This window comes from Cucurbita maxima, unplaced genomic scaffold (assembly GCF_002738345.1).
Source record: "Cucurbita maxima cultivar Rimu unplaced genomic scaffold, Cmax_1.0 Cma_Scf00007, whole genome shotgun sequence".
Lineage (NCBI taxonomy): Eukaryota > Viridiplantae > Streptophyta > Magnoliopsida > Cucurbitales > Cucurbitaceae > Cucurbita > Cucurbita maxima.
Window position 1 is genome coordinate 995,734 of NW_019272023.1, and position 25,133 is coordinate 1,020,866.

General features: G+C 36.4%; 6 protein-coding genes across 11 annotated transcripts; 4 read left to right on the forward strand and 2 right to left on the reverse strand.

The window, feature by feature from the left end:
* Positions 1-566: 566 nt before the first annotated feature.
* On the forward strand, positions 567-2,370 carry LOC111481743. Its single transcript, XM_023127325.1, has 5 exons — positions 567-971; positions 1,318-1,418; positions 1,588-1,704; positions 1,804-1,905; positions 2,005-2,370. Exons 1-5 carry the CDS (start codon positions 752-754, stop codon positions 2,173-2,175), a joined length of 711 nt encoding a protein of 236 aa, XP_022983093.1. The 5' UTR covers positions 567-751; the 3' UTR covers positions 2,176-2,370.
* Positions 2,371-2,924: 554 nt separating this feature from the next.
* On the reverse strand, positions 2,925-7,688 carry LOC111481616 (FAD synthase-like). 2 transcript variants are annotated; one of them, XM_023127145.1, is made up of 17 exons: positions 7,420-7,688; positions 7,017-7,122; positions 6,477-6,522; positions 6,238-6,395; positions 6,029-6,146; positions 5,826-5,908; positions 5,574-5,633; positions 5,181-5,429; positions 4,742-4,838; positions 4,473-4,523; positions 4,301-4,381; positions 4,109-4,180; positions 3,978-4,040; positions 3,715-3,867; positions 3,559-3,616; positions 3,417-3,469; positions 2,925-3,339 (listed from the first exon to the last, which is right to left on the reverse strand). In XM_023127145.1, the coding sequence occupies exons 2-17, from the start codon at positions 7,115-7,117 to the stop codon at positions 3,244-3,246; spliced, it is 1,539 nt and encodes a 512-aa protein (XP_022982913.1). In that variant the 5' UTR covers positions 7,118-7,122; positions 7,420-7,688; the 3' UTR covers positions 2,925-3,243. The 2 variants fall into 2 exon arrangements, with proteins under 2 accessions (XP_022982913.1, XP_022982912.1); XM_023127144.1 differs by having other exon boundaries at positions 7,340-7,688.
* A 587-nt stretch (positions 7,689-8,275) lies between these two features.
* Positions 8,276-10,263, reverse strand: LOC111481794. 5 transcript variants are annotated; one of them, XM_023127390.1, is made up of 5 exons: positions 10,007-10,157; positions 9,133-9,284; positions 8,914-9,001; positions 8,745-8,773; positions 8,276-8,661 (listed from the first exon to the last, which is right to left on the reverse strand). In XM_023127390.1, coding segments are annotated over exons 1-5 (306 nt in total). In that variant the 5' UTR covers positions 10,042-10,157; the 3' UTR covers positions 8,276-8,659. The 5 variants fall into 5 exon arrangements, with proteins under 5 accessions (XP_022983158.1, XP_022983161.1, XP_022983159.1 ...); XM_023127393.1 differs by lacking the exon at positions 10,007-10,157 and adding an exon at positions 10,164-10,263 and having other exon boundaries at positions 8,376-8,661; positions 8,745-8,811; positions 9,133-9,276; XM_023127391.1 differs by lacking the exon at positions 10,007-10,157 and adding an exon at positions 10,164-10,263 and having other exon boundaries at positions 8,376-8,661; positions 8,745-8,811.
* A 3,191-nt stretch (positions 10,264-13,454) lies between these two features.
* Positions 13,455-14,813, forward strand: LOC111481713 (probable xyloglucan endotransglucosylase/hydrolase protein 32). The gene is made up of 3 exons (XM_023127284.1): positions 13,455-13,787; positions 13,864-14,081; positions 14,169-14,813. The coding sequence occupies exons 1-3, from the start codon at positions 13,494-13,496 to the stop codon at positions 14,533-14,535; spliced, it is 879 nt and encodes a 292-aa protein (XP_022983052.1). The 5' UTR covers positions 13,455-13,493; the 3' UTR covers positions 14,536-14,813.
* A 1,973-nt stretch (positions 14,814-16,786) lies between these two features.
* Positions 16,787-18,927, forward strand: LOC111481805. Its single transcript, XM_023127404.1, has 5 exons — positions 16,787-16,808; positions 16,885-16,967; positions 17,037-17,114; positions 17,276-17,371; positions 18,615-18,927. The coding sequence occupies exons 2-5, from the start codon at positions 16,965-16,967 to the stop codon at positions 18,681-18,683; spliced, it is 246 nt and encodes an 81-aa protein (XP_022983172.1). The 5' UTR covers positions 16,787-16,808; positions 16,885-16,964; the 3' UTR covers positions 18,684-18,927.
* Positions 18,928-22,072: 3,145 nt separating this feature from the next.
* LOC111481652 (ACT domain-containing protein ACR10-like) lies at positions 22,073-25,073 on the forward strand. Its single transcript, XM_023127193.1, has 6 exons — positions 22,073-22,403; positions 22,597-22,815; positions 22,975-23,080; positions 23,602-23,926; positions 24,093-24,377; positions 24,753-25,073. Exons 1-6 carry the CDS (start codon positions 22,250-22,252, stop codon positions 24,888-24,890), a joined length of 1,227 nt encoding a protein of 408 aa, XP_022982961.1. The 5' UTR covers positions 22,073-22,249; the 3' UTR covers positions 24,891-25,073.
* Positions 25,074-25,133: the final 60 nt, after the last annotated feature.

Genomic DNA, 25,133 nt, shown 5'->3' on the forward strand with positions numbered 1-25,133 from the left:
GGCACCGTTGCTTTGTCTTCACCATCAAAAAAAACATTTATTATATTTTATACATGATGTGATCTATGTATATCCGCTTAAACTCTCTAATATTATGTATGGTCTATTGGATAGAGGTGAGTAATGTGAGGTGAGTAATATTTCGTTCTCCTTCCAACGGAGAAGTTTCCACACTATTTGATCGATTGATAGATGGTTTCTCTCTCAATCCATGTGGATCTCACACTTGGAGAGAGTAATCTCTCCCTAATAGAACAGAAACATTTTAAAAAAAAACCTTAAAGGTAAACCTAAAGAAAACAATATCCGGTAGTGGTAGGTTTGTGCCATTAAACTGAATGATCCACATATTGTGAAAAAAATTATGATGATATAATATTTACAAAATGAAAACATGATATAATATTTATTAGATAACTAATACAACATATGAAAAAAAAATAACTTTTTGAAAAAAAAAATAAATAAAAAAATCCCTTTTTTGGTAAGAATCTTAAATTAAATTCAATGTTTCAGGGTATTTTTTTTTTTTTTTTAAATGGATAGGAATTAGGATTCACAAAATTGCAAAACAATCCGGTAGGAAAAAGGACTCAGTTTTACTTCGATCCAAGCGTTTCACCATGCGCTACGTGTGCTTTGTGGCCTCCAACCCTTCGCCTTTCCTTCTCATTTCGGTCGGTCGCCATTCAGATTCTTCCATTCCATTTCATTCTTCTCTACGCCAATCCCATTGCTGAATCTGCTAATCATGCTCTCATCCATGGTGGATCCTTCTCTTTCCTTGTGTTTCTCTTCCCTCTCCTCCCCTTTCTGCATTTCCCGCTCCCTCCACCTTTCTTCTCCTAGATTCTCCCTCTCTCATCATCGCCCTTCTCGTCTTCTTCGTTTCTCCATCAAATCCTCCGCCTCTGGAAGCTTCATGGGCGACGACTCCTTCGGATTGTTTCCTTGGACTGATGGTGATACCGGTATGTGGCTTCTCCATCCTTGTTTCTTTTCGCGTTTCTTATTAAATCTGCTGCTGATGCCGAAGGATCGATGTGTATGACATTTTCCCCAATTCTAATTACCTAATTTGATGAGATTTCGTTTGATTGCGAAAAGGGGTTTCCCCCCTTTTCATTTGATTGAGCAAGGAGAGGGTTATTTTTTCTTCTTCTGTTGTTACGTTAGGTTTGATCATTCTTATCGAAGTGCATTGGGTGGGTGGTTTTCAGACATCGAGTGATGGGAATGAAATATTTGAGTTCTGTTTATTTATGAAGCCATCTAAATCTAGAATTAGGGGTTGCTCAAAATTGAAATTTTGCACAGAAATTCATTGGGTTCCGGAGGAGAGAGTCACATTGTTCACTCCTGATGGACTTGTTCAGATTGGAGGCTCCATAGTCCCTCGACGGATTTCTTCTTCAGATGTATGCCCTTCACACATACAAGCTCATTGATGCTTCACGTCTTTTTGCAGTTCTGGTCAAAACTTGCGATTACAGTGTTCTATATTGTTAATTACTTTAGCGCCTAGAAACTTGATTCAGTTGATGCAATCTGGTTCGGATCTGGATTAAAAGGATGTTCATTTGACAGAAAAAACAAGGGAAGTCAAAGGCTTACCAACGCTTCCAACGGTTTCAAGAGAGTGATTACATGGATCCAAAACAGAGCATATGTCTTGGTGCCCTATTTGATATTGCAGCCACCAATGTGAGCCTTTTGGGCAGAGCATATGTCTCGGTGCCCTATTACATGGATCTCAAATTATTTCCTATAGGCTTTGTCTTGAGCTTTCCTTGTTCTTGACAGGGACTTGACATGGGAAGAAGACTTTGTATCTTTGGGTTTTGCCGTTCTGTTGAGATGCTCAGTGATGTGGTGGAGGACATTGTTTTGGAGCAAGGTGGAGAGGTTTGTTATACAAAGGACTTTTGACCCTAAACCAATAGCTTTTAGTGATGGGGACAAAGTTGTTTGAGTTTCATTTTTGCATATTGTGATGATGTTCAGGTTGTAGCAGCAGAGAAGGCAAGCAAAGGGGGTTTGCAGGAGAAGCTAACCATGACAGTGGCTGTGCCACTTCTGTGGGGGGTTCCTCCTGCTTCTGAAACGCTTCACTTAGCTGTTCAGAGTGGTGGAGGGATTGTGGAGAAAGTGTATTGGCAATGGGATTTTTTGTAAAGTATGATTTTCTTACAGCCATTTAACCATTCTCTTGTGCATTCTGTTCATAAAATTGATGTAATTATATGTACAAAACTCAAAAGGGCAATTGTCACACGTTATTAACTAAATATTGAAAGTGTATCAAAAGAAGTATGTAGCTTATTTGAGCTCATCAGCTAATACAACATGTTCATATATGAATATTCTACATGTTGGATCATCTCTCTTGATTTAGCCTCTCTTGCCATTTGATGGTGTTTGTGTTGGAGTGGAGTTGAGGATTTGATTTCTTTGCTAACTAATTAGACCCATCTTTTAGAGTTTCCTTCTAAAGAAACAAAGGTTGCTTGCCAAGAATGTTGGCCCTTTTCGGGTTCGGGTGGTGGCTTAAGTGGACGTATACCTTTCATTTGAGAGTATCAAAATTCTCACATGAAACCTCCCACGTTGACGTGGGCTTGCATCGAAATTCTCTCATCGACTTGTACCATTAATGTAGGTTGAAGAAAAGGAGATGGAGTCGGTTGTTATTTATTTTCTTAGTTTCATTTTGGTAACTTGGTAATGTTGACCTATTGAATGGAAGTTGTTTAAAACTTTGTCGGTAGAAACGTAAAGATACGATTGTCATTGTTACCTTACCAACTCACATCGACAAAAGGATTTGGTACCTTAATGTTCTAAGTTATTTTGGACGTCAAAGTCAGAAACCTATTATTTTTGAAGTTAGAACAAATGATATGATGATAGTACGTAGCTAGGCATCGAGAATGTTCGAGCACGTAAATTTCAAAATTATAACCTCCTTCATTGGGGCTTCCTACCCAGAAAACAATAATAATGAGTACTCATTTTTATTATATATTGTATATGTCAATAGCAGTAGATTGGATAGTTCCTTCCCGTCTTCCATGGCTACCCAGGGTTACCACCAACACCAGCTCTTTCTTAATCTTCTCTCCTTCCCTGTTACAATTTCATTCCAACATCTTTATAATCTTTCTGTATCAACCCTTCTGGTTTCCTCTCTGATATTCGTAATAATGCCTGTTGTTTGCTTGCAGCTTTCCAAATGTTAGCCCTTCATATTTCTGGAGAATGCAATTCAATTTCAGAGAACGCCCCGGTTTGGAACTTCTTGCTCAACCCTTCTGCAGCTAACTCGTTTCTTTCTTCATTCTGAAACCAAACAACCACGATATTAAACTTTCTTATGAGTATCATATCATATTACACAGCTTGTACACAGCTTGTACCTTGCTTTTCAGACTTATAATAATCGGCCCAGATCTCGATTCTCGATAACACCCTTAACCAGTCAAAGAAAATAGGTTAGAAAGAGATTGCAGAACACATTTAATCACTCTGGGAAAACTACAAAGGTTTAAAGACTCTCACCAATGTGTATATCTGGGAATTCAAGACAGAGTTTAGCCAGAGATGGAGCAATCTCTACCTGCATTTAATTAAAAAAGAAAAAAAAAAACATGTCTAGAGTCGAAGAATGAGCACAGATGCAGCTATGTGGAAAGGAGAGGAAAATCTGACACATACATCTGAAAGTTTTGTGGTCAAGTGCTTTGACTTGTATGGTTCCAACAATGGGAAAAGGTCACCAGTTCTTGTTAATTCAATCAGGCAATCCCACTGCAAGTCCAGTTCCGCCATGTTTGTTGCAGTAAGAACTATCACATTGTGACACTTGATCTACAGGAGAGCAAATCTTTAGCTACTGATTTGAAGAAACACCACTGTAGAAATCATATCAAATAGATTCAAATGTAATGAAATTCAACATATTAGAAGGCAAACCGTACCAATGGGACGGGCAACTTTTCATGATGCAATAATTCAGTGATCCCTTCAGGCAGCTGAGCCATCTGAAAAGAAAACACCAGTTTATCACAACAGAACGAAACCAAAACATCTATGTTCGGTTCAAAATTACCTCATTTCGGTCACCGGTGCAATGCTCCCCTATAAGATGTCTGAGATATTCTTCAAATTCTTCATCAGGAGCCTATTGAAGCCAGTTGATAAAAGCAAAGGAATAAAGGTCTCACTTCACTCCAAAATATGATATTCTCAATTTCATTCAACTATCTCAATGCGAAATTGCCAAAGAAATAAAACGACGCACCAGTCGAACCCCAAATGCCTTTGCGATACCTCCTAAAGTTGCATCAGAAAACAATGGGCCTACTCCTCCATATATAAACACCTGCAATAGCCAGCAAGTAAAATGAGGCTAGTGCATCTTATAATTTCATGACAACAAAAACCAAAAGAGTTATTTGAAGGTTGATTAGTACCATCTCATTGGAAGACCTTCTTAACTCTACTTCTTCAGCAACAGAATCTATCTGGTATAATGTGAAAGAACAGAAGATGAAAAGATTAACAAACGTCATTAGAGAAATGAGAATGAGGATTAAAAGCCCACGATAGGCACATACACAACAATTTACATTTAATATCATTAAAGAAATCTGTTGTTGTACATGCAATGAGTTATTATACACAATTCAAACAGGTAAGTTGATTCAACCAAGAGCTAGAAATTTGTTGTTGTATAACTTACATCATTCCGGACAATGGAAGTATGTGATATAGACCAACCAATAGAGTGCACCTTTCTTCGCAGTGAGAGTCCCAATCGATCCTCAACAGTGCCGAAGCTGAGCTATGGGCAGATAAAGGATAATGAAAGACTTCAGCGATAACAGTCGATAACATTTCAAAATCAAACTGTACTTTGTTTTCTATTTCTTCCCTCTTTTTTGCAATAACAATGACATCTCAGACAATTGTTACAACTGCAACAAGACAAGATGCTCAAAACAGCAGGAATGAGATGTTCAAAATGGTGGAATAAAAAACCGAGCAAAAGTTTAAGAGGTTGGTTGAGATTCATCATAACAAAGGTTAACTACCATTAGTATTAAATATAATATGAACAATTTAATCAAAAGAATGTAGACATTTAGCAACTAATAATGTAGTAGAAACAAGAAAATTACAGGATCTCATCTCCAACAGCTATAACCGAAGCAGTGAGCATGCTTTGTTTCTGCAAATCGACGTTGCTCGCCCCATTACTCGTAGGATTTAGCACAGAAGGTGAAAACCGTTTTGCTCTCCCTGCTCTTTCCGACCTTCCATCTGAAAGCAAGTATGCAGGTCTAAATTTCCCCTTGCTTCCAGTGGAATTATTAATGCACAACAATGCATTTGGAAGTGTATCATGTATACTCCCAATTGAAGTATATCTACAAAATAAAGCTAAATATGTAAGTTTAAATATCAAGGAAAAGCTTTGAAAAGAGTAAAGTGGGCATCACAAACAAACACAACCCTGCAGCTACAAGAGCAAAAAAAAAAAAAAACATTCTGTGCTTGCTAGGTATCATTACCCTTGATCATAAAGGCTGCAGTACTGAACCTTGCAAGTTAATAGGAACGCCCATACATCTCTGGGAAGAAGAATGAAAAAAAAAACAACCAGTAGTCATATTTCCTCAAGTAGAATATCAACTATGAAGTAGAAAAGTGCACATTCTACCCCTGGCCAGTATTCTCATAGATTCTGCATCTCAATTTGAGGAGTCACCATAAGAAAAATTAGGGTGGGTAAAAATGAAAGAGCATGTAGTACCAAACCATACCTGTACGACCAATCCAAAATGGGATTCACTCTCATAAATGGTGGCCATCCAGGTGAACTAGGGGAAAACTGTTCTTGGCCAACCTGTTTGTTTTGAGAGAGAGGGGAGTAGACAAATCAAGGCATCTTCATTTCAAATTGACGCTATTAAATAAATGGTGCCTACAATAACCAGAGTTTAGGGAGATATAGTGCAAATAATACCGCGGTAGGATCCCCAATACGAACACCAAGGAAAATAGCTCTGACAGGTCTATTTTTCAATAAAGACTCCAAGCCAGATTTGAAATCTGTCCGGATGATATCCATTAGCAAGCCATAGCTGTTATGTAAGAATGAGTTGAATATCAGTTAGCTTAAAGTGAGGCTATAGATTTAATTCCGTGAAGTGAAATTAAATGTGTTTCCCTTACTTAGTTGCCATATCATAAGTAAATGAGTTAATTTCAGGGAAAGCAGAAGGGCTCTCGAAATATATTGTTCGAATAGGAAATTCCTTGAGTCCATCAACAGAACAGCCTTCTTCCTCCTTATGCAGGAAAAATGCAGCTCGAAGTATGTGCAGTAAAACCTGCACATTCAATTTTCCATGAGAACCAATGAAGAAAAAAGAAATTAGTTGATAAACAGAGAGTCCGAGATTGAAACTTACAGTCGAATCTTTCCCGCCATTGAAGCTGAAAGCGACCTCTTCAGTGCTGTTGATGATACAAGTTACAATGTGTTATAACATGAGAAAAACTTGAGGTAAATGCCATTTTATGTTTCAGGCAATGGTATCATATAGATGCCAATCTATCATTTCCTTAGCTTATTGTTGAGACTTTCTTAACCTACCCCAATGAATATCTAATCACCAACAAAACGATGAACAATTGCAATCACAATGCCAATTCACTGACTTCAAGTGTAATTGTTTAAAGTTAAAAGAACTCATCAACACGTATTAAATGAACCCCTTCAAATAAATCAGTTTCCCAATTTCAACTAATAACTTCCGTATAAGAACTACCAATAATTACATCGGTGGGAATGGAATAATTCAAATGCATCACGTATTAAAGAGCAAGATTAAAATTTATCCGTTTCTATAACCACAAGTTTCAAGGCAACCAGCAAAAAACCAATCAACATTAACTCAAGAATGACAACACACCAAACAACCATCAGAAATCGACAAAGAAGTACTTACGAATATAAAGACAAAGCTCTCTTAACAACATAGATGGCGTTATTGTACTTGGTCTTGAGCCTCCGATCGTCACAATCTCTGATTGCTTTATCGATCTCCATGCCCTCTGATACATTAAACTCATTTTACGTTACTAAACACAAACAAGTCCGAAACAGTTTTGGCGACCTCAGGAAATCCCAGAAGATGGGAAGGTGAGGCATTTGCTCATTTCCAAGAATATGAAACCTCTCTTAAACGAAGTAAGCAAAATGGGTATTCGTCAATTGAAGTATAGAAGCTATTTTCAGCTAATCTACGTAAGTAAAAGTGAAGTAACTCACCTTAATCAACACTGAAGATGCGCCAATTGAGAGGGGAAACTAGAAAACGAAGAGAAGGGAGAAAAGAGAGAGACGCCCACCTTGTTGAGATGAAGGATCTCAAAGACGGAGAGGGAATAGAGGTGTTGTTGGAATGCCACAGATTGATTCTCTCTGGAAATTGGAAGTTTTGTTAAGAATCTTGGTGTTGGTGATGCTCTAATCTTGGAAGGAAAAAATGAAGCGAAGGGGAAGTGGGGCACGGCACAACCCGTTGAAAGTTGAAAGTGAAAACCGAAATTTGAGTCGCTTCGTCGGGTAATGATAATGGGAATGGGAATGGATACTGGGAATCTCCCCTCTCCTTCTTCGCAATTTACACAGGAATAAAAAAGATACCTTTTGATTTTTTTTATATACCTTTTCGTGTTCTAGATGTCGTCCGCGGCCCATTTTATGTGGCCTCAATTTCGGGTTTGATCTTGTTGGGCCCACCAGAAAGCCCAAAAGTTTATCATTTCTTAGACCAATTTAATATCTCTTTTATCAGTTAAGCTTTCATTCAAGACTTTTGTCCCTACTCAACTCAACTCAACAGATGAGTCTGGCAGTCAAGCTAACTCAAACCTTCCATTTGACACTGTTAGACCACTAGGCCAACTTTTGTCACCACTCAACAGGTGAGTTTTGCAGTCAAACTCCCTTATGCCTTTATACTTAGAGTGTCAATCTCTATCTCTGGTATGAACAAATCAAATCTTTACACACCTGGGTTACAAGTATTTTCATAGGTGGAGTCTTTAACCCATCCCTAAAAGGTCACTAGATAAGGAACTCCAGATTTGAGACTAAACTCATGCGCTTCTTTGTTGACTCGAGCTTTTTAGCGTAAACGTAAGCAATAGAGATGATAAAAATGTACGCATCAAACACTAAGTGGGAGCCTGTAGTTATTAGTATGTGACAAATTTTGTTCATTACTAATGAATAAGATTTGAATACATAACCAAAAAACTTTCTAATATCTTAGTCGATCTTTCTAAACACGACTTGCTAGTTAAAGTAAAAAACTCGGTATGCAGATTACCCAGGAAGACGACGACGACAAAAAACAAAAAAAAGTCGTCATCTTCTCTCAGTTAATTACAAATCAGAGTAGAGTACAAGAGAACCATCTATTCTGATCATCAAATTTGTTCAATGGTTATACCAAAAAATGAATAGAAAGCCTTGAAAAGAGGGGCAAAGAAAGAAGAACAATGCATTTCTGATAGATTGAATGAGAAAGCCTAATCATAGAGGTCATCTTAATGCCAGATATCAACCAAGAAGTCCACCATTTCCTGCAGAATCCAATAAAAAGAAGCTTTATAAAGTAAAAGGAATCGAAAGGGAAGGATGAGGATGAAGAACAAAGAAACCTTACAGCTAAAGGAATCGGCTGCTGAAAAGGCTCTGCAGTTAAAAGAAGATCTTCATAAGTCGTAGTCCAGCTGCAACCAAAAATCAATTGAAGATCTTCTTCAGCAAACACAAGTACAGGGAAATCAACAGCAGTTTCTAAACTGACACTTGAAGCTAAATGAAATTAATACCTCAAGATTGGTTCCATTGGTACTTGTTGCATATTTCCCGAACAGTCGCCCACCCATTCCCGCCTGCGTTCATGCCAAGCTATCTCCGCTGTACAGAAAATGATGCAACATCATGACATGTCCGAGGATTTTTGGTTGGTAAATCCAATGGAGATGTCGCCAAATGGTATGATACTGAACACTAGCTTTACAATCGATGCGTTGAGCGAAGAGATTTACCGTGGTTGACGAATGTCGGCATCTCGTTAGACTTAACATTTGAATCATCTGAAGAATGGTTTCCATTTCCTTTCAAATTAGGAATTATACCATTGATTTCCATTTTCTCCATAATGAACAACCATTGCCTTGAAGAACTGTTATCTGTAATTCTGTACACATGAGATAAAGGAAACGAGCTCCTTGAGGAGAATTCACGGGGGATAGAGAGAAAAACAAAGAAAAGGCACCCAAGAGTCCAAGAAACTATGGTAGCAACTAAGAATGTGTTCGGAAAAGCTTTTGGAGTACTGTTTACGTAACAACTCAAGCCTAATGCTCACAGATATTGTCTTCTTTAGGCTTTTTCTTCCAGGCTTCCTCTCAAAGTTTAAAAACTTTTATAAAGGTGTGGAAACCTCTCTGTAGTAGACACGTTTTAAAACCTTGACGGAAAGCCCGGAAGGAAAAGCCTAAAAAGGCCCATGTCGGCTAGTTGTGGGCTTGGGCAGACATAGTTTATGAGTAAAGACTTCAAACACTATTCAAATGTTTACTCCAAAAGCACTTCAGTGCTTCTTACAACACATTTTAATGTGTATCTACCTAGCTAGATGTCATGGAAAAAAATTAGAAAGTATCTTTACTAGTTAAAAGCCAGCAGAGAAGAATTCTTTTCTTCTCCTCCAATTTCATGGTATGGCTTATCAACTTCTACAACTCTACTGATTCCTAAGAGATAAGCAAGAAACAACACCAACACATAACAATTTCAAGAAATCGACATTTGAGACACCAAAGAGTTACCTTCCAATCAAAGATCCATCCATCAACGAAATATCATGCTTAATTCGAAAAATTAGGATCAACTGTTCATGTTTCTCAATAAACTTACATATCCAAGGTTTGCCACATTTCAGAAACAATCATCGGACAAACAATCACTCCAAAGAGACTATGAATCGAAAGAAAAACGCAAAAATGTGGCAAAAATCGTCACAGAAGCAGAAATGGAAGAAAATTTGAACAAGTAGGGCAGAGGAGGGGAGTACCTTTTGACCCTCAAAAAGGGAGCAAAACAGTGAATCCTGTAGCGAAGCGTTGAGAATGGGGTTGATCCGAAGGAAAATTACCGAAGAAGAAACTGCCCCANGGGGGGGGGGGGGGGGGGGGGGGGGGGGGGGGGGGGGGGGGGGGGGGGGGGGGGGGGGGGGGGGGGGGGGGGGGGGGGGGGGGGGGGGGGGGGGGGGGGGGGGGGGGGGGGGGGGGGGGGGGGGGAGTAAGTGGATTCTTGAGCGCTAAACGGCGATACAATACTGACAGTTTCCTTCGATCCAACGGCTGTAATTCTGCCAAGTGCCAGCAGATGTGTGGTTGAAGGTTACATTCAAAACCCCATCTGGGACCCCAACAAATGAAGAACAACAACAACAACAACAAGTCGGGGGTGCGGTGGATTTGGGAGATCCTACATCTTGGGCCTCTGGTTTTAATGGCATTTCCTTTCGTATTTTCTGGGGATACGAGATATCATCTTCTGTTGAGCGTTCAAAAATGATACCCCATCCAATAATGGTCCAATTTATGAGGTCGGTAATGCTGGGGACTGGTACAATCGTACGATCTTCATTACAGTTTTCATGGAAACAATAATGGAGGCTTTCGGATCTTCAGGGAGGCAATCATCAAATTCCTCTTTTTCTCACTCTCATCCCCTCCTAAATTCTTCTACTTACCAGTTTATATGTAACAAATATGAAATTATTTATAATAAATTTGTATAAATGATATGGTTATTGATATCATATATGTTTTTCATATTTTATATATTAATATAAAATTGAAAAGAAAATGTTTTCATATTTTATCATCTCAACGATCTTTATTTGTCTTTCATCTTATGATCATGTCTAATTTAATTCATAATTTCATATATTGTCTCTAGGCTAAGAAACAATGGGTTGATATTTACGAAATATTAAGCTACAATATAAATGTGACACTAAATAGTATTCAATAATTAAATGTAAAATCAATACTTTATTGAAAAACATCATGCAAACTCTTAAATTACCTTAATAATTTCAAAGAAGCTATTCAGCAAACTGTAGTGGGCTCGGTCTGACAATCACGTTAGGCCCATTAGCAGATTACTTGCTATATTAAGAAAATAGAATATTTGAGAATTACTTTTTTAACCCTTTAATACAATTCAATAATGGCATAATATCTTCTTTTTTATTTTTTGTATTAATCAATTATATTGATTTTATACTGCTCTAAAATGTGAGACAGCTTGGAATTATTTTTTAAATTTTATTTATTTTATCATTTATTAATTTTTTTTTTTTTTTAAGATAAGAAAAAACGTTCGAAATTACCTCTTGGGGTAAAATACAGTGTTGTCGTTATGTACAGTCAATAGAAAGTGTCGGTAAGGCTTAGATTATATATATATATATATATATATATATTATTACTATTATTACTATTATATTTTTATATTTTTTAATTAATAATTCAATACTTTTTTCTATCAATAATTTGTTGTCATATGCATGAATGATGTATAAGGTATCCAAGGGATTTTGTGTCTGAAACTTATGATATCCTTATTATTTTAATATTTTATTTCTTTTTATTATCATATATTTATTATTTTCTCCATAATATAGATAAATATATAATTTCAATATTTTATGTTCCAACCACTAATATATATATATATATAATATAATTCAGTTAATATAAATTATGTAATATGATTAAACAGTCAAATGTACAAATTCACTCTTTAAATGAAATAAATATGAGGTGCTTAGTGGTTTGGACTATTTCCACATGTTTTTTTATATGTCCGTTAGAAATAATTCGCATTTTTATAAAGTTTTTGTTCTTTAAGCGAGCATAGATCAATTAGAATAAAAATATATATTATTGACAAAACGTAATAAATGTCGATTCTTTTGATAGGTCACAAAGCAAGAATCTTTTAAATTCCTCACTTATGACGTGGATTTGTCTTAATTGGTTGATTTTAAAAAAGAATTTATATTCTAGCCTTCTAATATCTTTCGAATCTTTTGAATTTCGATGCCTACATATATTCTTTGTAGGTAAAAAAAAAAAAAAAAATAATAATTATTTAGATAATACTGTGATATTTCCTTTAATTAATTAACGTGAGATTCCAATAATTCTTTGATACTATATCAGAAACAACTACTCTCTAGATTAGTACGATATTACTCACTTTAAGTATAAATTCGCGTCTTTGTATTTTATCTCACCGTCAGATCTAGTAACAATAGAGATAATCCACTAAATAATAATAATAATAAAAAAACTATTTATGGCAAAATGACAAACGAAGATGTCTCCTAGTTATTTTTAGATTTTAAAAAATTACATAAAAAAAATATAAGCTTTTAAAGTCACCGGCAAAATTTTGAAAAAGTTATTAATGTAGAGTTTTGTATTTGTATATAATTTTTATTTATTTATTTTCCTTTTGAAAATAAGACAAATTAAGTAAATAGATCTTATAAAATTCCAATCAAAATTGTTCGAATAAAAACAAATTCGTAAAATTAATCGGATAATTTATCAGGAAAAATAAAAACAAAACAAATAAAAAATTACAACCTCTGGAAACATGGAAAATTCATGCACCCATTGGAATCCAAGCTGGCAAATTATGACTGGCCGACACTATAGTGCGGTGACTGTCACATTACACATTCGTCAACGCGCAGAGCGAAGAAAGTATCCGGAAGAAGAATCCAGTGTACTGGAGCCTATGATAATCTAAAAGAAAAACCGCCTGGTAGAAATATGGCGAAATCACAACCGTTTGACTGAAGGATCAAATTTTAAAGATACAATCTTATCCAGTGCATCTTCCCACAGTGAATAAAAGAGAAATCTCCGACCACATTATTGTTATTTTTACAATTTTATATAAATACGTACAATATAAATGGCCCACCGCATTAAATTCTTTAAACAATATTTACATCATAATTACGTGCCATTCATGGAGTATGGTTCTCCCCTATATTTATTCTATCTTCTCGATTTTTCATTTTATTAAATATTACGTCATATATTACGTGATGTTCGAATTTATGACATCTAAAAAATATTTTAATGAATACGTGGCAAAAAAAAAAAAAAAAAAAAAACCTAACATATATAGGTCTTAAATTGGGTTGATTGTTTAATTAATTAAGGAAAATGAGTATTGAGTTTATCCTACGTGGCCAAAACATAAGTGTGGGTCCGGGGTCCTTCCAACTAGGCAAATAACCTTTATTTATTTATCTACCGTTCTCTATTCTATCCTCCTTACACTCACTCACTCCTTCCACTTCCACTCTTCCATGGCTTTCTTCTTCTTCCTCCTCCTCCTCCTCCTCTCCTCCGCCGAAGCCTCCTGGCCGCCCTCCCCCGGATTCTGGCCGAGCACCCACGTCCGCTCCATGGAATTCTACAGAGGCTTCCGCAACCTCTGGGGCCCTCAACACCAAAGCCTTTCCCAAGACACTCTTTCCATTTGGCTCGATCGCACCACCGGAAGTGGATTTAAGTCCCTCCGCCCTTTCCGATCAGGATACTTCAGCGCCTCCATTAAACTCCAACCCGGCTATACCGCCGGCGTCATCACCGCCTTCTATGTATGTAATTTTAATTTCATGTTTCTGGGTTTTTAATCTTTCCTGTTTTGTAATCCACCTCTGGTTTGAATGGCAGCTCTCCAACAACGAAGCTCACCCAGGATTCCACGACGAGGTCGACATCGAATTCTTAGGAACCACATTCGGTAAGCCTTATACATTACAAACCAATGTTTACATCAGAGGAACCGGCGATGGTCGAATCATCGGAAGAGAGATGAAATTCCATCTCTGGTTCGATCCCACTAAAGATTTTCACCATTACGCCATTCTATGGCGCCCAAATGAAATCATGTACGTTCATCACCCACATCATTCAATTTCATCTGGGTTCTGTTCCACTCTGCTAACGACTCTGTTTTCTTCATCCTCTGTTCTTAGATTTCTCGTTGACGACATACCCATCAGAAGGTACCCAAGGAAGAGCGCTGCGACATTCCCACTGAGGCCAATGTGGGTTTATGGCTCGATATGGGACGCATCTTCATGGGCCACAGAGGATGGGAAATACAGAGCGGATTACAGATACCAACCATTTGTGGCTAAGTATAGGAATTTCAAAGCGAGGGGTTGTTCGGCGTACTCACCGGCATGGTGCCAGGCGGTATCGGCGTCGCCATTCCGGTCAGGGGGGCTGAGTAGGCAACAGGAGAATGCAATGAAATGGGTACAGAGCCATCAGTTGGTTTATAACTATTGTTGGGATAACAAGAGAGACCATTCCTTAACACCAGAGTGTTGGCATTAGAATTTTGCGGGGATTGGGCTTTATCATGCACTGAAACTGAAAGCTCCATTAAATTTTTGCAGTTTTTTTTTTGGATTTGGTGATTTTATTATTGGTTTGAAAATTTATATTTGGAAAGATGTTGACAAATGGGGGGGTCCCACGTGGAAAAATGGCTTAGAAAAGAAACAGATGCGAGCATTTTTTGACCTTATAGCGTCCAAAATCCCCTGTGATCCGAACGGCAAAATAATAATAATAATAATAATAAATGAATATTGTGCGGTGTTTTAATTTAATTTATTTATTTCCTGTTTATTTTTGTTGTGATTTCATGAGAAAATGACACGTACTCTTAATGATTCTGAGTTGGATATTACTTTTGGTACGTTCAAATTTCTTTTTAGCTTATGATTCATACTTTTCAATTATTATTATTACTATTTGATAATAAAGTTCATAGGAAATTAATTAGAAATATTGTTAAAATATTTAATTTATTTAGATCCGGAATGAAGATATATTGGAATATATTATCCGCGTTTTGTTTATTATATATCAAATAAAAGCATACCACAAACGTCTTTTCAACTCATTGAATTAGTCAAAAAGACGGAAGACAACCAAAAAAGGAGTTTACCAAAATAATTTTATTAAATGCAACTCATCAAGACAAGAGACAACGAAAAATGGGGTTACCAAAATAATTTAATTCCGAAAATCCAAACTCACTGTCAGTAGATATTGTCCGCTTTAACGGTTACTTATCACAGTTACACTCACAATTTTTAAATATGTCTGTTAGGGTGATGTTTTCACACCCTAATAAAAAATGTGTGTTTATTAAGGAGAAATTTATACACTCTTGTCATAAATGTTTTGCCTCCACAACTAATCCACCCTATAGTTTGTTTTAGCCTATGAGATCTCATCTTTGTAAGCCCGCCTCCAGTAGATATTGTTTGTTTTGACTCGTTACATATTACTCTTTACTATTAAAAAGTTTTCACACTCTTGAATGTTTCATTCCCCTCTCCAAGTGTCAAGCCCACCGCTAACAGATATTATCTGATTTAGTTCATTACATAGTGTTGTCGGTCTCACAATTTTAAAAAGCGTCTATTAGGTAAATGTTTCCACTTCCTATAAAAAAAATGATATGAAATCTGAGAGCCATTGTCCCAATTCCTTCCCATCGAAGCTATCTTTTGGCGTTGGAGCTTAGAATGGCAAAGAATGGTAAGGGGCTTCGTGCTACCACGCCCATGTGGATATGGAAGCGTTTTCCTTTTCCATTTCTATTCAAATACGCTCGATAGAAGCACGAGTGGTCATGTAAAAAGTTTGAAACTTTAGCTATTGCATTTTATGAGTATGATATGAAATGGAGTGAGAGTGAGAGTGAGAGGTCAAATAATTTGGGGAGTGGCACAAAGGGCCCATACCCATACATGGATAAGGGTATATGAAGAGGCATGTGCCCAAACGCCAGAAATCTCATCTTTCTGTGCATCACAGAGCAAAAGAATGCCCCTCCTCTGAAAAACAACAAAGTCCAAAATGAAGAATTACAAAGCCAAGGGGTTTTGTTTGAGTGGTGGGGTTTGGAGATGGGGAGGCATATTATAGCCCATTATTGTATATCACCACACTCTTGTCCTTGCTTTCAGTTTCACCTGTTACATCTGAACTCAACATAACCCTCCTCTCATCATATAAAGTATTTTGCTTTCTTATTTTGTCATTTTTTAATCATTCAACTCCATGTTTTGTGCTTCCTATAAACAATGATCGCTTCCCAAACCTTTCATGGGCTACCGCGTCGTTCACACGAACAAAAAAGGAAAGGGAGACGACTAGCGAGAGAATTATATTAAACTTTCGTACCCTTTATCATATTTCACCTCTCCAGCCTAAGGTACTACACGTTTATGCGAATGGTCATATGACTTCCCTACAAAAAAAAAAAAAGAAAAAAGAAAAAATTCATCAAACGTGATAATTTGGAATAATTTGTTGAACACAACTCTTTGTGGGATACCCTCACACTCGACAAATCATAATCCTAGCATCTATTTAGATCCTCATAATTGTTGCAAGGGAGTGAATGGGGAAATTCAAAATAAGAACACATTTTTTCATATTTATGGATGAAATTGCAAGAGATATAAAAGATGAAAACGAGTTAGAGAAATAGATATTTAATTTGCCGGGTAACTTGTTAGCTTAGGTAGTTAGGGCGTTGGTTTTATTACTACTCGAAGGTCGGTAGGTTCAAATCTGGCGCCGATCATTTTCTGAACTTTTTTTTTTTTTACCCTTTTCGTTTAATCAATTTGGACGGTTTTGATCTTTATTTCCTTGACTCAGATTGGTTCAGATTCATCGAAGGCGCCAGTTCGTCGGAGTTGCGATCTTCTTCTTCTATCTTTTTGCTAATCGATTTGAAAATGGTAAATCCCTCAATTTCTTCCGATTGGTAGCTTGAAATTTTCTTTTACGCTTGTTTTTCGTTGGATTAGGTTTGCTTGGCGTGTTTGTTGCCTCTGTTTCTCATTCCAGTCGTCAACGCGCTGCCTGTTCTGTTCGATTTAATTATGGTACGCCCATATGATTCATTTCTCTTTTGGATCTCATCTTTTCGCCCGTTCATAAAATCGCCTCAAAGATTTCGGGTTTTCTGTGGTGTTGAAGGGAATTTTGTTAGTATTCATCCTAATTTGCTGCTTTCTTTTGTTGTTTTTCTTGAATTTTCTCTTAGGGCAAAATTTATGGAATTTTTGGCTGGGAATACAGAAAACCACAAAGGGTACCGCCGGCTTGCCCCTATCGCCCTGCTGCCAAACAAAATAGCAATGTGAGTGGTCTGCTATCGTTTTTACTCTATTTGTGTTGTCTATTGGTCTTTTGAAGAAGTAACACACGCAATATTGGGGAAATGGATGAATTTTTGTTGAGAAATTGGATATGAATGGAGCGTGTGTCATGAAGAAGTTTAAGCTTTGATGGATTAATCTTCTTGTGCATGCGTCTGGCTCATACACTATGGTGACAGTGAGAAAGGATATATATTGCATCCTAGAGGGGCTATAATTGGAGATTCCATTTTTTGGTACAGAAGTTCCAATAGAAATAGGAAATACCCTGGACCTTTGAGTGCAGTTTGAACTATTGATTACGTAATTAGAAGTAACCAATTAGGTTTATGATGAAACCTAGAAATCGATCGCTGATCCACTTTGAGTACCTCCACATGATAAGACCTCAACAAAAAACTGAAGAGTAACGACATCAAGTGATTGAGTTCAGCAGTTATTCATATAAAATTATTGACTCTAGAGATATATTGGTTAATTGTTTTCTCAAGAAGCCACTTTAATAGCATGGGCATACTGAGGAGATTGCCAGGATTGTGCATCGTTACTTCATGTTACAACTAATAATGAATCATAATGTTGATGAAGTACGTGTGGCTAGTGTATTGCAATGCTAGGGTAGTGTCAAAAGCGTAATTACCTTACTTAGGAAAACTTCACTGAAGCAGAAGTTGAGAGAGACTCTTCACTTTGTTATGCCTAACGTTGTCTCCTGCTTGCTCTTCAGCTCTCCAAGAGGAAAACCCTCAAGTTTGCCTTCCGCCTTTTAAATCGTTGTTATTAATGGTTTTAGGACCTGCTAGAATCAATTTTGGTCAGTTGTAAACGAATAAATTAAAGATGACTTCTTTTGAATCGGATGACATCCCTCGATTTTCTCCCCCGCCATTTTTCTCTTCTCTTCCTTAAGCGTGATGATTTTGGGAGCACCATATCCTTTTTAGTTTATGTATATACTCGAGCTGCATCAGACGTTAGACATTTGTACGGCCCTAAGATGAAAGTTCACATAACGATATGTGTTTTTATTTTCTTGTGTAAAACGAGAAGTGCCTTCGTTTTGTTTTGCTTGTGTTTAGTATTTTGTATTTTGGTGATTTTTTTTTTCGGACTTCCTGACAGCGGATATGTGTGTATTCTACACTGCACCTATCGTCTAGTAGTTTAATTCTTAAGGTTTGCTCCTCTGGCTGGTTGAAGCAAGCTTTTTCTTAATCTTAATAGGTGGAGTTAGAACCTCTAGCTGGTCAGCAACTCCCACCTCCAAAAGTCGTGGATGAGAAGCAAGACTGAATCTGGAAATTTCTGATGTACATACCTGTCAGCAAGATCAACAGATGTTTGTGGCCTTAGAAGCTGTGGACACTGTCGATTCTAGGAAGCTATGATTTCCAATCGGGTCAGACAAAAAAAAATATTTTAAACTCTCATCGCTAATACTATCAATACAGTTATTTGTCGTGCATGCTTTCTGAATAACATCAATACAGACATTGTATGTATGCTTTCTAAATAATTTAGCTGGTTTGCTTGAATATGTTTTCCTTACTTGTAGTTAATTAATGCTCGTGGAATCTCTGGGAAGAAAAAATAAAATAAATTAGGCCTAAAAAAAGGTCTAACTAACAGATGCCTACTAACTCTTTTGTTCCCAAAAGAAATTTTGGCTGCCTTATCTGCCTTCATGTTAACGACTAAGATAGTGTTGTTTGTTACCCTCCTTTATATATACATATGGCCCATTGAGTGTATAGATTGCTAATTATGTCCTTTGAATTCCAAAATAGAAAATTAGTGTTTTAACCATGGTGGGGACAAATACTTGAATAGCATATTGTATTGAGCATCTTGCCAGCTGTAGAAGTAGAAACTGAACGAAGTTGGTAGCATAGCTGCATGACAAATCAAGATAAGAGAAAATAGGATCTTATATTTGAAACCAGAGTCGAACAAGGATTAGACTGCAAAAGAAAAGAAAAGAAAAGAAAAGAAAAGAAAAGAAAAGATATTAGGGGAGGAATAGAGAACACCGCTTTCTAGAGGAGAAATAGAGAACTCAGCCTATACATTCTTATCTTTGATTTTATTGTTGAATAATATTAAGATATTATTATTTTTATCTGTGTGATTATGGACCAATTTCTGTGCAACAAACATTTGCTTGTGAAGAATACTTTAAGGATATCAAATTGTAGGGGGGGTAATTGACCCCTTGATATCTGTCTTGATTGAGGGTATACATCTTAACTACGAGTTATATAAGTAGTTGACGATTGTCACGGTGACTTGCTAAGCTTTTTATTATTTATATTAACCTTTATTGATTATTAGGTTAATCTATAATGATTCATGTTATTATTGGTGCATAGTATGACATATTATATGTTAGATGGGGTCATAAGCTTATTGTCTTTTTTTTTTTTTTTACTATAAATAAGATGTCAAATAAGATTTTTCGTGTTATATGAACACGGATATGAGACAGAAATGAAAGATTTAAAAGTGTATAGAGATGGAAAGGAAGAAAGTTGGACAATAATAGCATGGGAGACTAAAAGCAAATGTATTATTGAAGGTATAAAGATGTGTTTGCCACTTGGGGAGTTTGGCTTTGGAAATTAAGTGATAGAATGACTTGTGGTGAGAAAAAGATGGAAAGACAAAGCAATATCAACATCTTGGGTGGTTTCAAACTCATTCCAACCCTTCATTTTTTTTCTCTTTTTTTCCTTCACATAGAGATATGAAGCTTTAGTCTTATTTTATGCTCGACTTGAACTAAATTATTTACCTATAAATTATAACACATCTGTAGAAGGGGTCAGTCTTTATTTATGGCTATGAAAGTGGCAGTGTTTGTACGTATAGCATTATTTATTTTATTGACTTACCTTTCTGGGGAGGCAAGTGGGCAGTGTAAGGAAAGCAACCTTGTTGTATTAAAAATCACAGCCACAAAGGGCATAATTTGTTGGTCTATCTCTATCAGTGGAGTGGATTGGATTACATACCCTGTTAAACCATCCTCCATAACCCAGAAGACAAAACGTACATAACTACTTTGTATAGTTCATGTATATAAAGCTTCAATGTTCCCTTGAATCGATTTTATACCGATTCTTTGGAGGGTAGAGAAGAAGAATCCTCTTCAAAACCTCCAAGTTCACCAATGATATATTGCTTCAAAAGGACTGGAATTCTAGCCTTGGAAGAACAATTAGGTCGGTCTATTACCATTTAGCTAACAGAGAATTCTTTTTTCCTTCACTCTCTCTTTTGTTCTTAAAGTAAGTTCTTACTCTCTTAAAGGAAGTTAAATTAATGCTTTCTCTATTCAACCTTTTTTAGTATAGATAGTGACAGACATTATATAGAGTAAGAATGTATAGAGCAAGAAGCCAATATTGTGCATTACACCATAATGCCAAACAGAGTGTTTCAGCACATTATTCACATAATGCTATTAATTTTGGATAAGCCAATCAAATTCTTTGCTTTAAAGACACAGAGAGAGGGGAGAGGGCTTTGGTGGAATCCAACAATAGGACACATGTGGTGAGCAGATTCTTATCCCAAAGTCAATTGGATGTGATTCCTTTTCCTTCTCATCCACACTTTTGGAGTTTTTTTTTCCTTTGAAAGGTCTGATTTTATTGATTAATGAACAATGGGGTTTGTTAGTGTTTAACAATGGTTTAAACATAAATGTTAAGCACTAATTTTGAAGCATTTAACATGTCTAAATGAAGCGTCCTTTTGTCCTTTTCTCGATTATGAACTTGTTTTTATAGTTATTTTCAAAATAAGTTTATATCCTTGTGATATTATAATGTTTTAGGTGATTAGATAGTTTACCTAATTACATAGGACATGATATTTAGTGTCACACCTTGCAATAGAAGAATATATGAATAGTAAAACTTTGAAAGTTTAAATCATTATATTTTTTTTTAAGAATGGATATTCCTTTTTTCGATTCAAAATATCCGAATCCAAAACATGTGGGAATCTAAGCATGCATCCTTTTCAAATAAAAGAAAACCAATAAAGTAATCACCAACGAAATCCATCTCATTTTTTATTTAAAAATAAAACAGAAGATAATAAATAAAAAGAAAATTGAAAAATACAAATAGAAGGCAAAAGAAAAGCTCATTTTGAGATGAATCCATTGATTTTAATCAACAAATGGGTCTTGAATTTGTATTAAAAGTTTATCAACATATATTTTATAGTTAATGGATTGACATTAAAAATTGCAAAATGAAGAAAGGACAATTGACAATATTAGACGATTTTTTTATTATTGTTTCTTGAAAAAAAGCAATTTGGTACACCATCAATTTAATTTTCTTTTTTAATTAAAATACAAAATTTGGCTTTAATTTAGAAAAATAAAAAATAAGAAAAAACATTTTTTAGCTGTTCTGTCCTTTTGTCAGCTTCTATACTTTTCTCTGTTCATCGCACAAAAATAATTCTACAAATATCATAGATTCAAGTCATGAACATGAACCCTCACTTTTTTCTCTATTTACGAAAATGCACCCCTCTTCTACTATTATTATTATTTTTTTTTAAATATCTTCACTAAGAACTGGAATTATTTTTTATGAATTTATCGAGGGAGGGAGAGTCCGAATTAATTATAAATAATATTTCGAAAGCACGTTTGTTTATTATAGATTGTGTTAGGAAGAGGGAATATTTGGGATTGTGAGGGGCTTTTTGGTCAAATAAAATGTATTTTATGGATTTATGGATTCTCTGTTTTTTCGCTGCTAGAGACCCCATCGGCAAACTCTGAATCTCAGAGCCTAACCGACGAGGAAGAAGAGAAAAAACCAAGAAACAAAGATATGGGTATTTTGCTTGACGATGTTGTGCTTATCAGGCCGTCGGAGAAACACGATGAGCCTAGCGTCATCACTGTCAATTGCCCCGATAAGACTGGGTTGGGCTGCGACTTGTGCCGCGTAATTCTCTTCTTTGGTCTAAACATTGTCCGAGGCGGTGAGTGAATCCTCAAATCGTTTCTTTCTTTTGATTTTAGACGTCGTGGTTAGGTTTTCGTTTTCGGTATTCAAATCAAACAGGTAGTGGGCGATTGGGTGCTTTTTTCTTTCTTTTTTGGATTGATTTATTTCAATTAGTGATTTGATGGTCTTGCTAATCTTCTTGTGAATTTGTCAATACCTTGTTGAAGATGTTACAACCGATGGTAAATGGTGCTACATAGTGTTGTGGGTGACTGGAAATTCGTCGACGAGGTGGGGATTATTGAAACAGAGGCTGGTGGAGGTTTGCCCTTCTTGTTATTCAGCTGCTACGCTTGTTTATTTCCGCCCCGAACCACAGTCCTCAAAGCCCTCCGATATGTTTCTTTTGAAGTTTTGTTGCCATGACAGAAGAGGGCTTTTGCACGGTTTGTAATTTCCTCCCTTGAACTTGTGCTATGACTACAACTGTACGAGGAAAATGAAACCAAACTGTGGAATACTGTTCTTCTTGTCTCATCTGTTTGTTTCCATTTGTCTTGCTTGTCACATCTGTCTCTAATCTGAAGAGAGTGGTTTCTTTGTAGATGTAACATCCGTTCTTTGCGAACTTGAGCTTCTTATAGAGAAAGTGAAAGTGTCGACTACCCCAGATGGAAAAGTGATGGATCTGTTTTTCATCATTGACACCAGGTTTACATCGAGCTTTATTTATCTGCAATGTGTAACTTATGTGTTTCCCAAGGATTAAATTCATTTTGATTGGCTTGTGTGGGGGATGGACTCATGGTTTCATGAGAGCTAGAACAGTATTGCTTGCATAAATAGTTCAATTCAGGTTACATTGTAGTATGATTGGGCAGTGGTGTTTGCACGGTGTTCCTTCATTGTAGGTTAAATTGTAAGTAATCTTGTGTGGCCAAGACTTCTAGTATGAGCTTTCCGTTCTACCACTTTGCGGTCTCCATTCTTTTTCCTTTACCTGTGAGAAGAGGGGTGGGAAGGGTTGGGTTTGGCAGCTCCTGAGATGATGCCAACATAGTAGCAGAATAAGAGAAACCGTAAATGTTGAATGTACAATTGCAGACCTTGAAGAGAGAAACCCCAGCTCGTGTTTGACATGAATGTATATATATAATTTCTACATACTAATGTATGGTGTTTCCTTTTTCCTTGTTTCAGAAAACGTATTTTCATTTTTGTGTTTCCATTAGGGAGCTTATGCACACAACAAAGAGACAGCGGGACACGTGTGACCACTTGAAGCATGTCTTGGGGGATGCAATGATTAGTTGTGAAATAGAGATGATTGGCGCCGAGGTTATGTTATGCTCGCAGGCATCGTCTCTTCCATCTGAAATAGCAAAAGAACCTGATTTAAATGAAAATTCACCTACCACATCATCAGGTGCTAAAGATGTCTCTGTCACCCTGGACAACTCGCTCAGTCCTTCTCATACCCTTGTCCAAATTGTCTGTCAAGATCACAAAGGTCTTATTTATGACATTATGAGAACTCTTAAGGATTACAACATTCAGGTATATAACATTCATTCATTTCAATGTCTAAGTAATATTCGTTTCAGAAGTTATCAGAAATATGGGCACCCAATTCTGTTGTGTCTGATTATTACCACTATTTTATTTTCTTGCACTGCATAGTTCAGGTTCTGTTATCAATATTTAAACTCAATTGTGTAGCCAGATCTCTTATGGACGCTTTAATAAGAAGGAGAGAAGAAGCTGTGAGATCGATTTGTTCATCGTGCAAGCTGATGGAAAGAAGATTCTAGACCAAAGCAAGCAGAATCTTTTGTCAACACGCTTACGGATGGAACTGATTCATCCCCTCAGAGTAACTGTTTTGAGCAGAGGTCCCGACACAGAACTCTTGGTGGCAAACCCGACTGAGTTATCTGGCAAGGGTCGACCTCTTGTGTTTTATAACATCACTCTTGCTCTAAAATTGCTCGACATCGGTATTTTTTTGGTAATTCTCAGTCTTCTTACAATAATTTGTGGAACTATTCGATGTCATCCTTGCAATATTTCGTTTCTTTCATACATCCATAGCATCTTTCTGGTATTCTCCCAGATTAACATATGAAAAGGATATCACCTCTATGATATATTCCTCAAATTTTTTAGTCCATTTTGAATCTTCGTACTCTTTGCCTTCTGATGTGGTAAAGTACTCTTTGCTTTCTGGAGAATGTTCCCTTCATGATATATATATATATATATATATATATATATATATATATATATATATATATATATATATATATATATATATATATATATATATAATTGCTTTTGGTGTATATGATGGAAAAGCTTAACTACAATGAGATTGGTCTTACAGGCAGAAATCAGACGCTACTTGATAGGAGACCAAGAATGGGAAGTGTACAGAGTCATGCTTGATGAAGGTGCTGGATCTTCGATTCCCAGAAACAAGATCAAGGACGGAGTCCGAAAGATGTTGATGGGATGGGCGTAGTATGAAAATCCGAAAGCTGTAAACAAAGCTCTCTCTTACAGGTTAGGATGGGCTCCTCCTCCTAATCTTATTGATGATTGTAACATGTCATCTCTGTATTCTAAAGGGACAGGATCGTGTGAATTATGATGTAAAATTGGATATATTCAACTCTTTTTATAAAGAACTGCCTCAAGAGCTCTATTGGTCTCAACTTTATACAGAGCACTCGTTACCATTTTGAAAAGAAACATGCTTGAAATA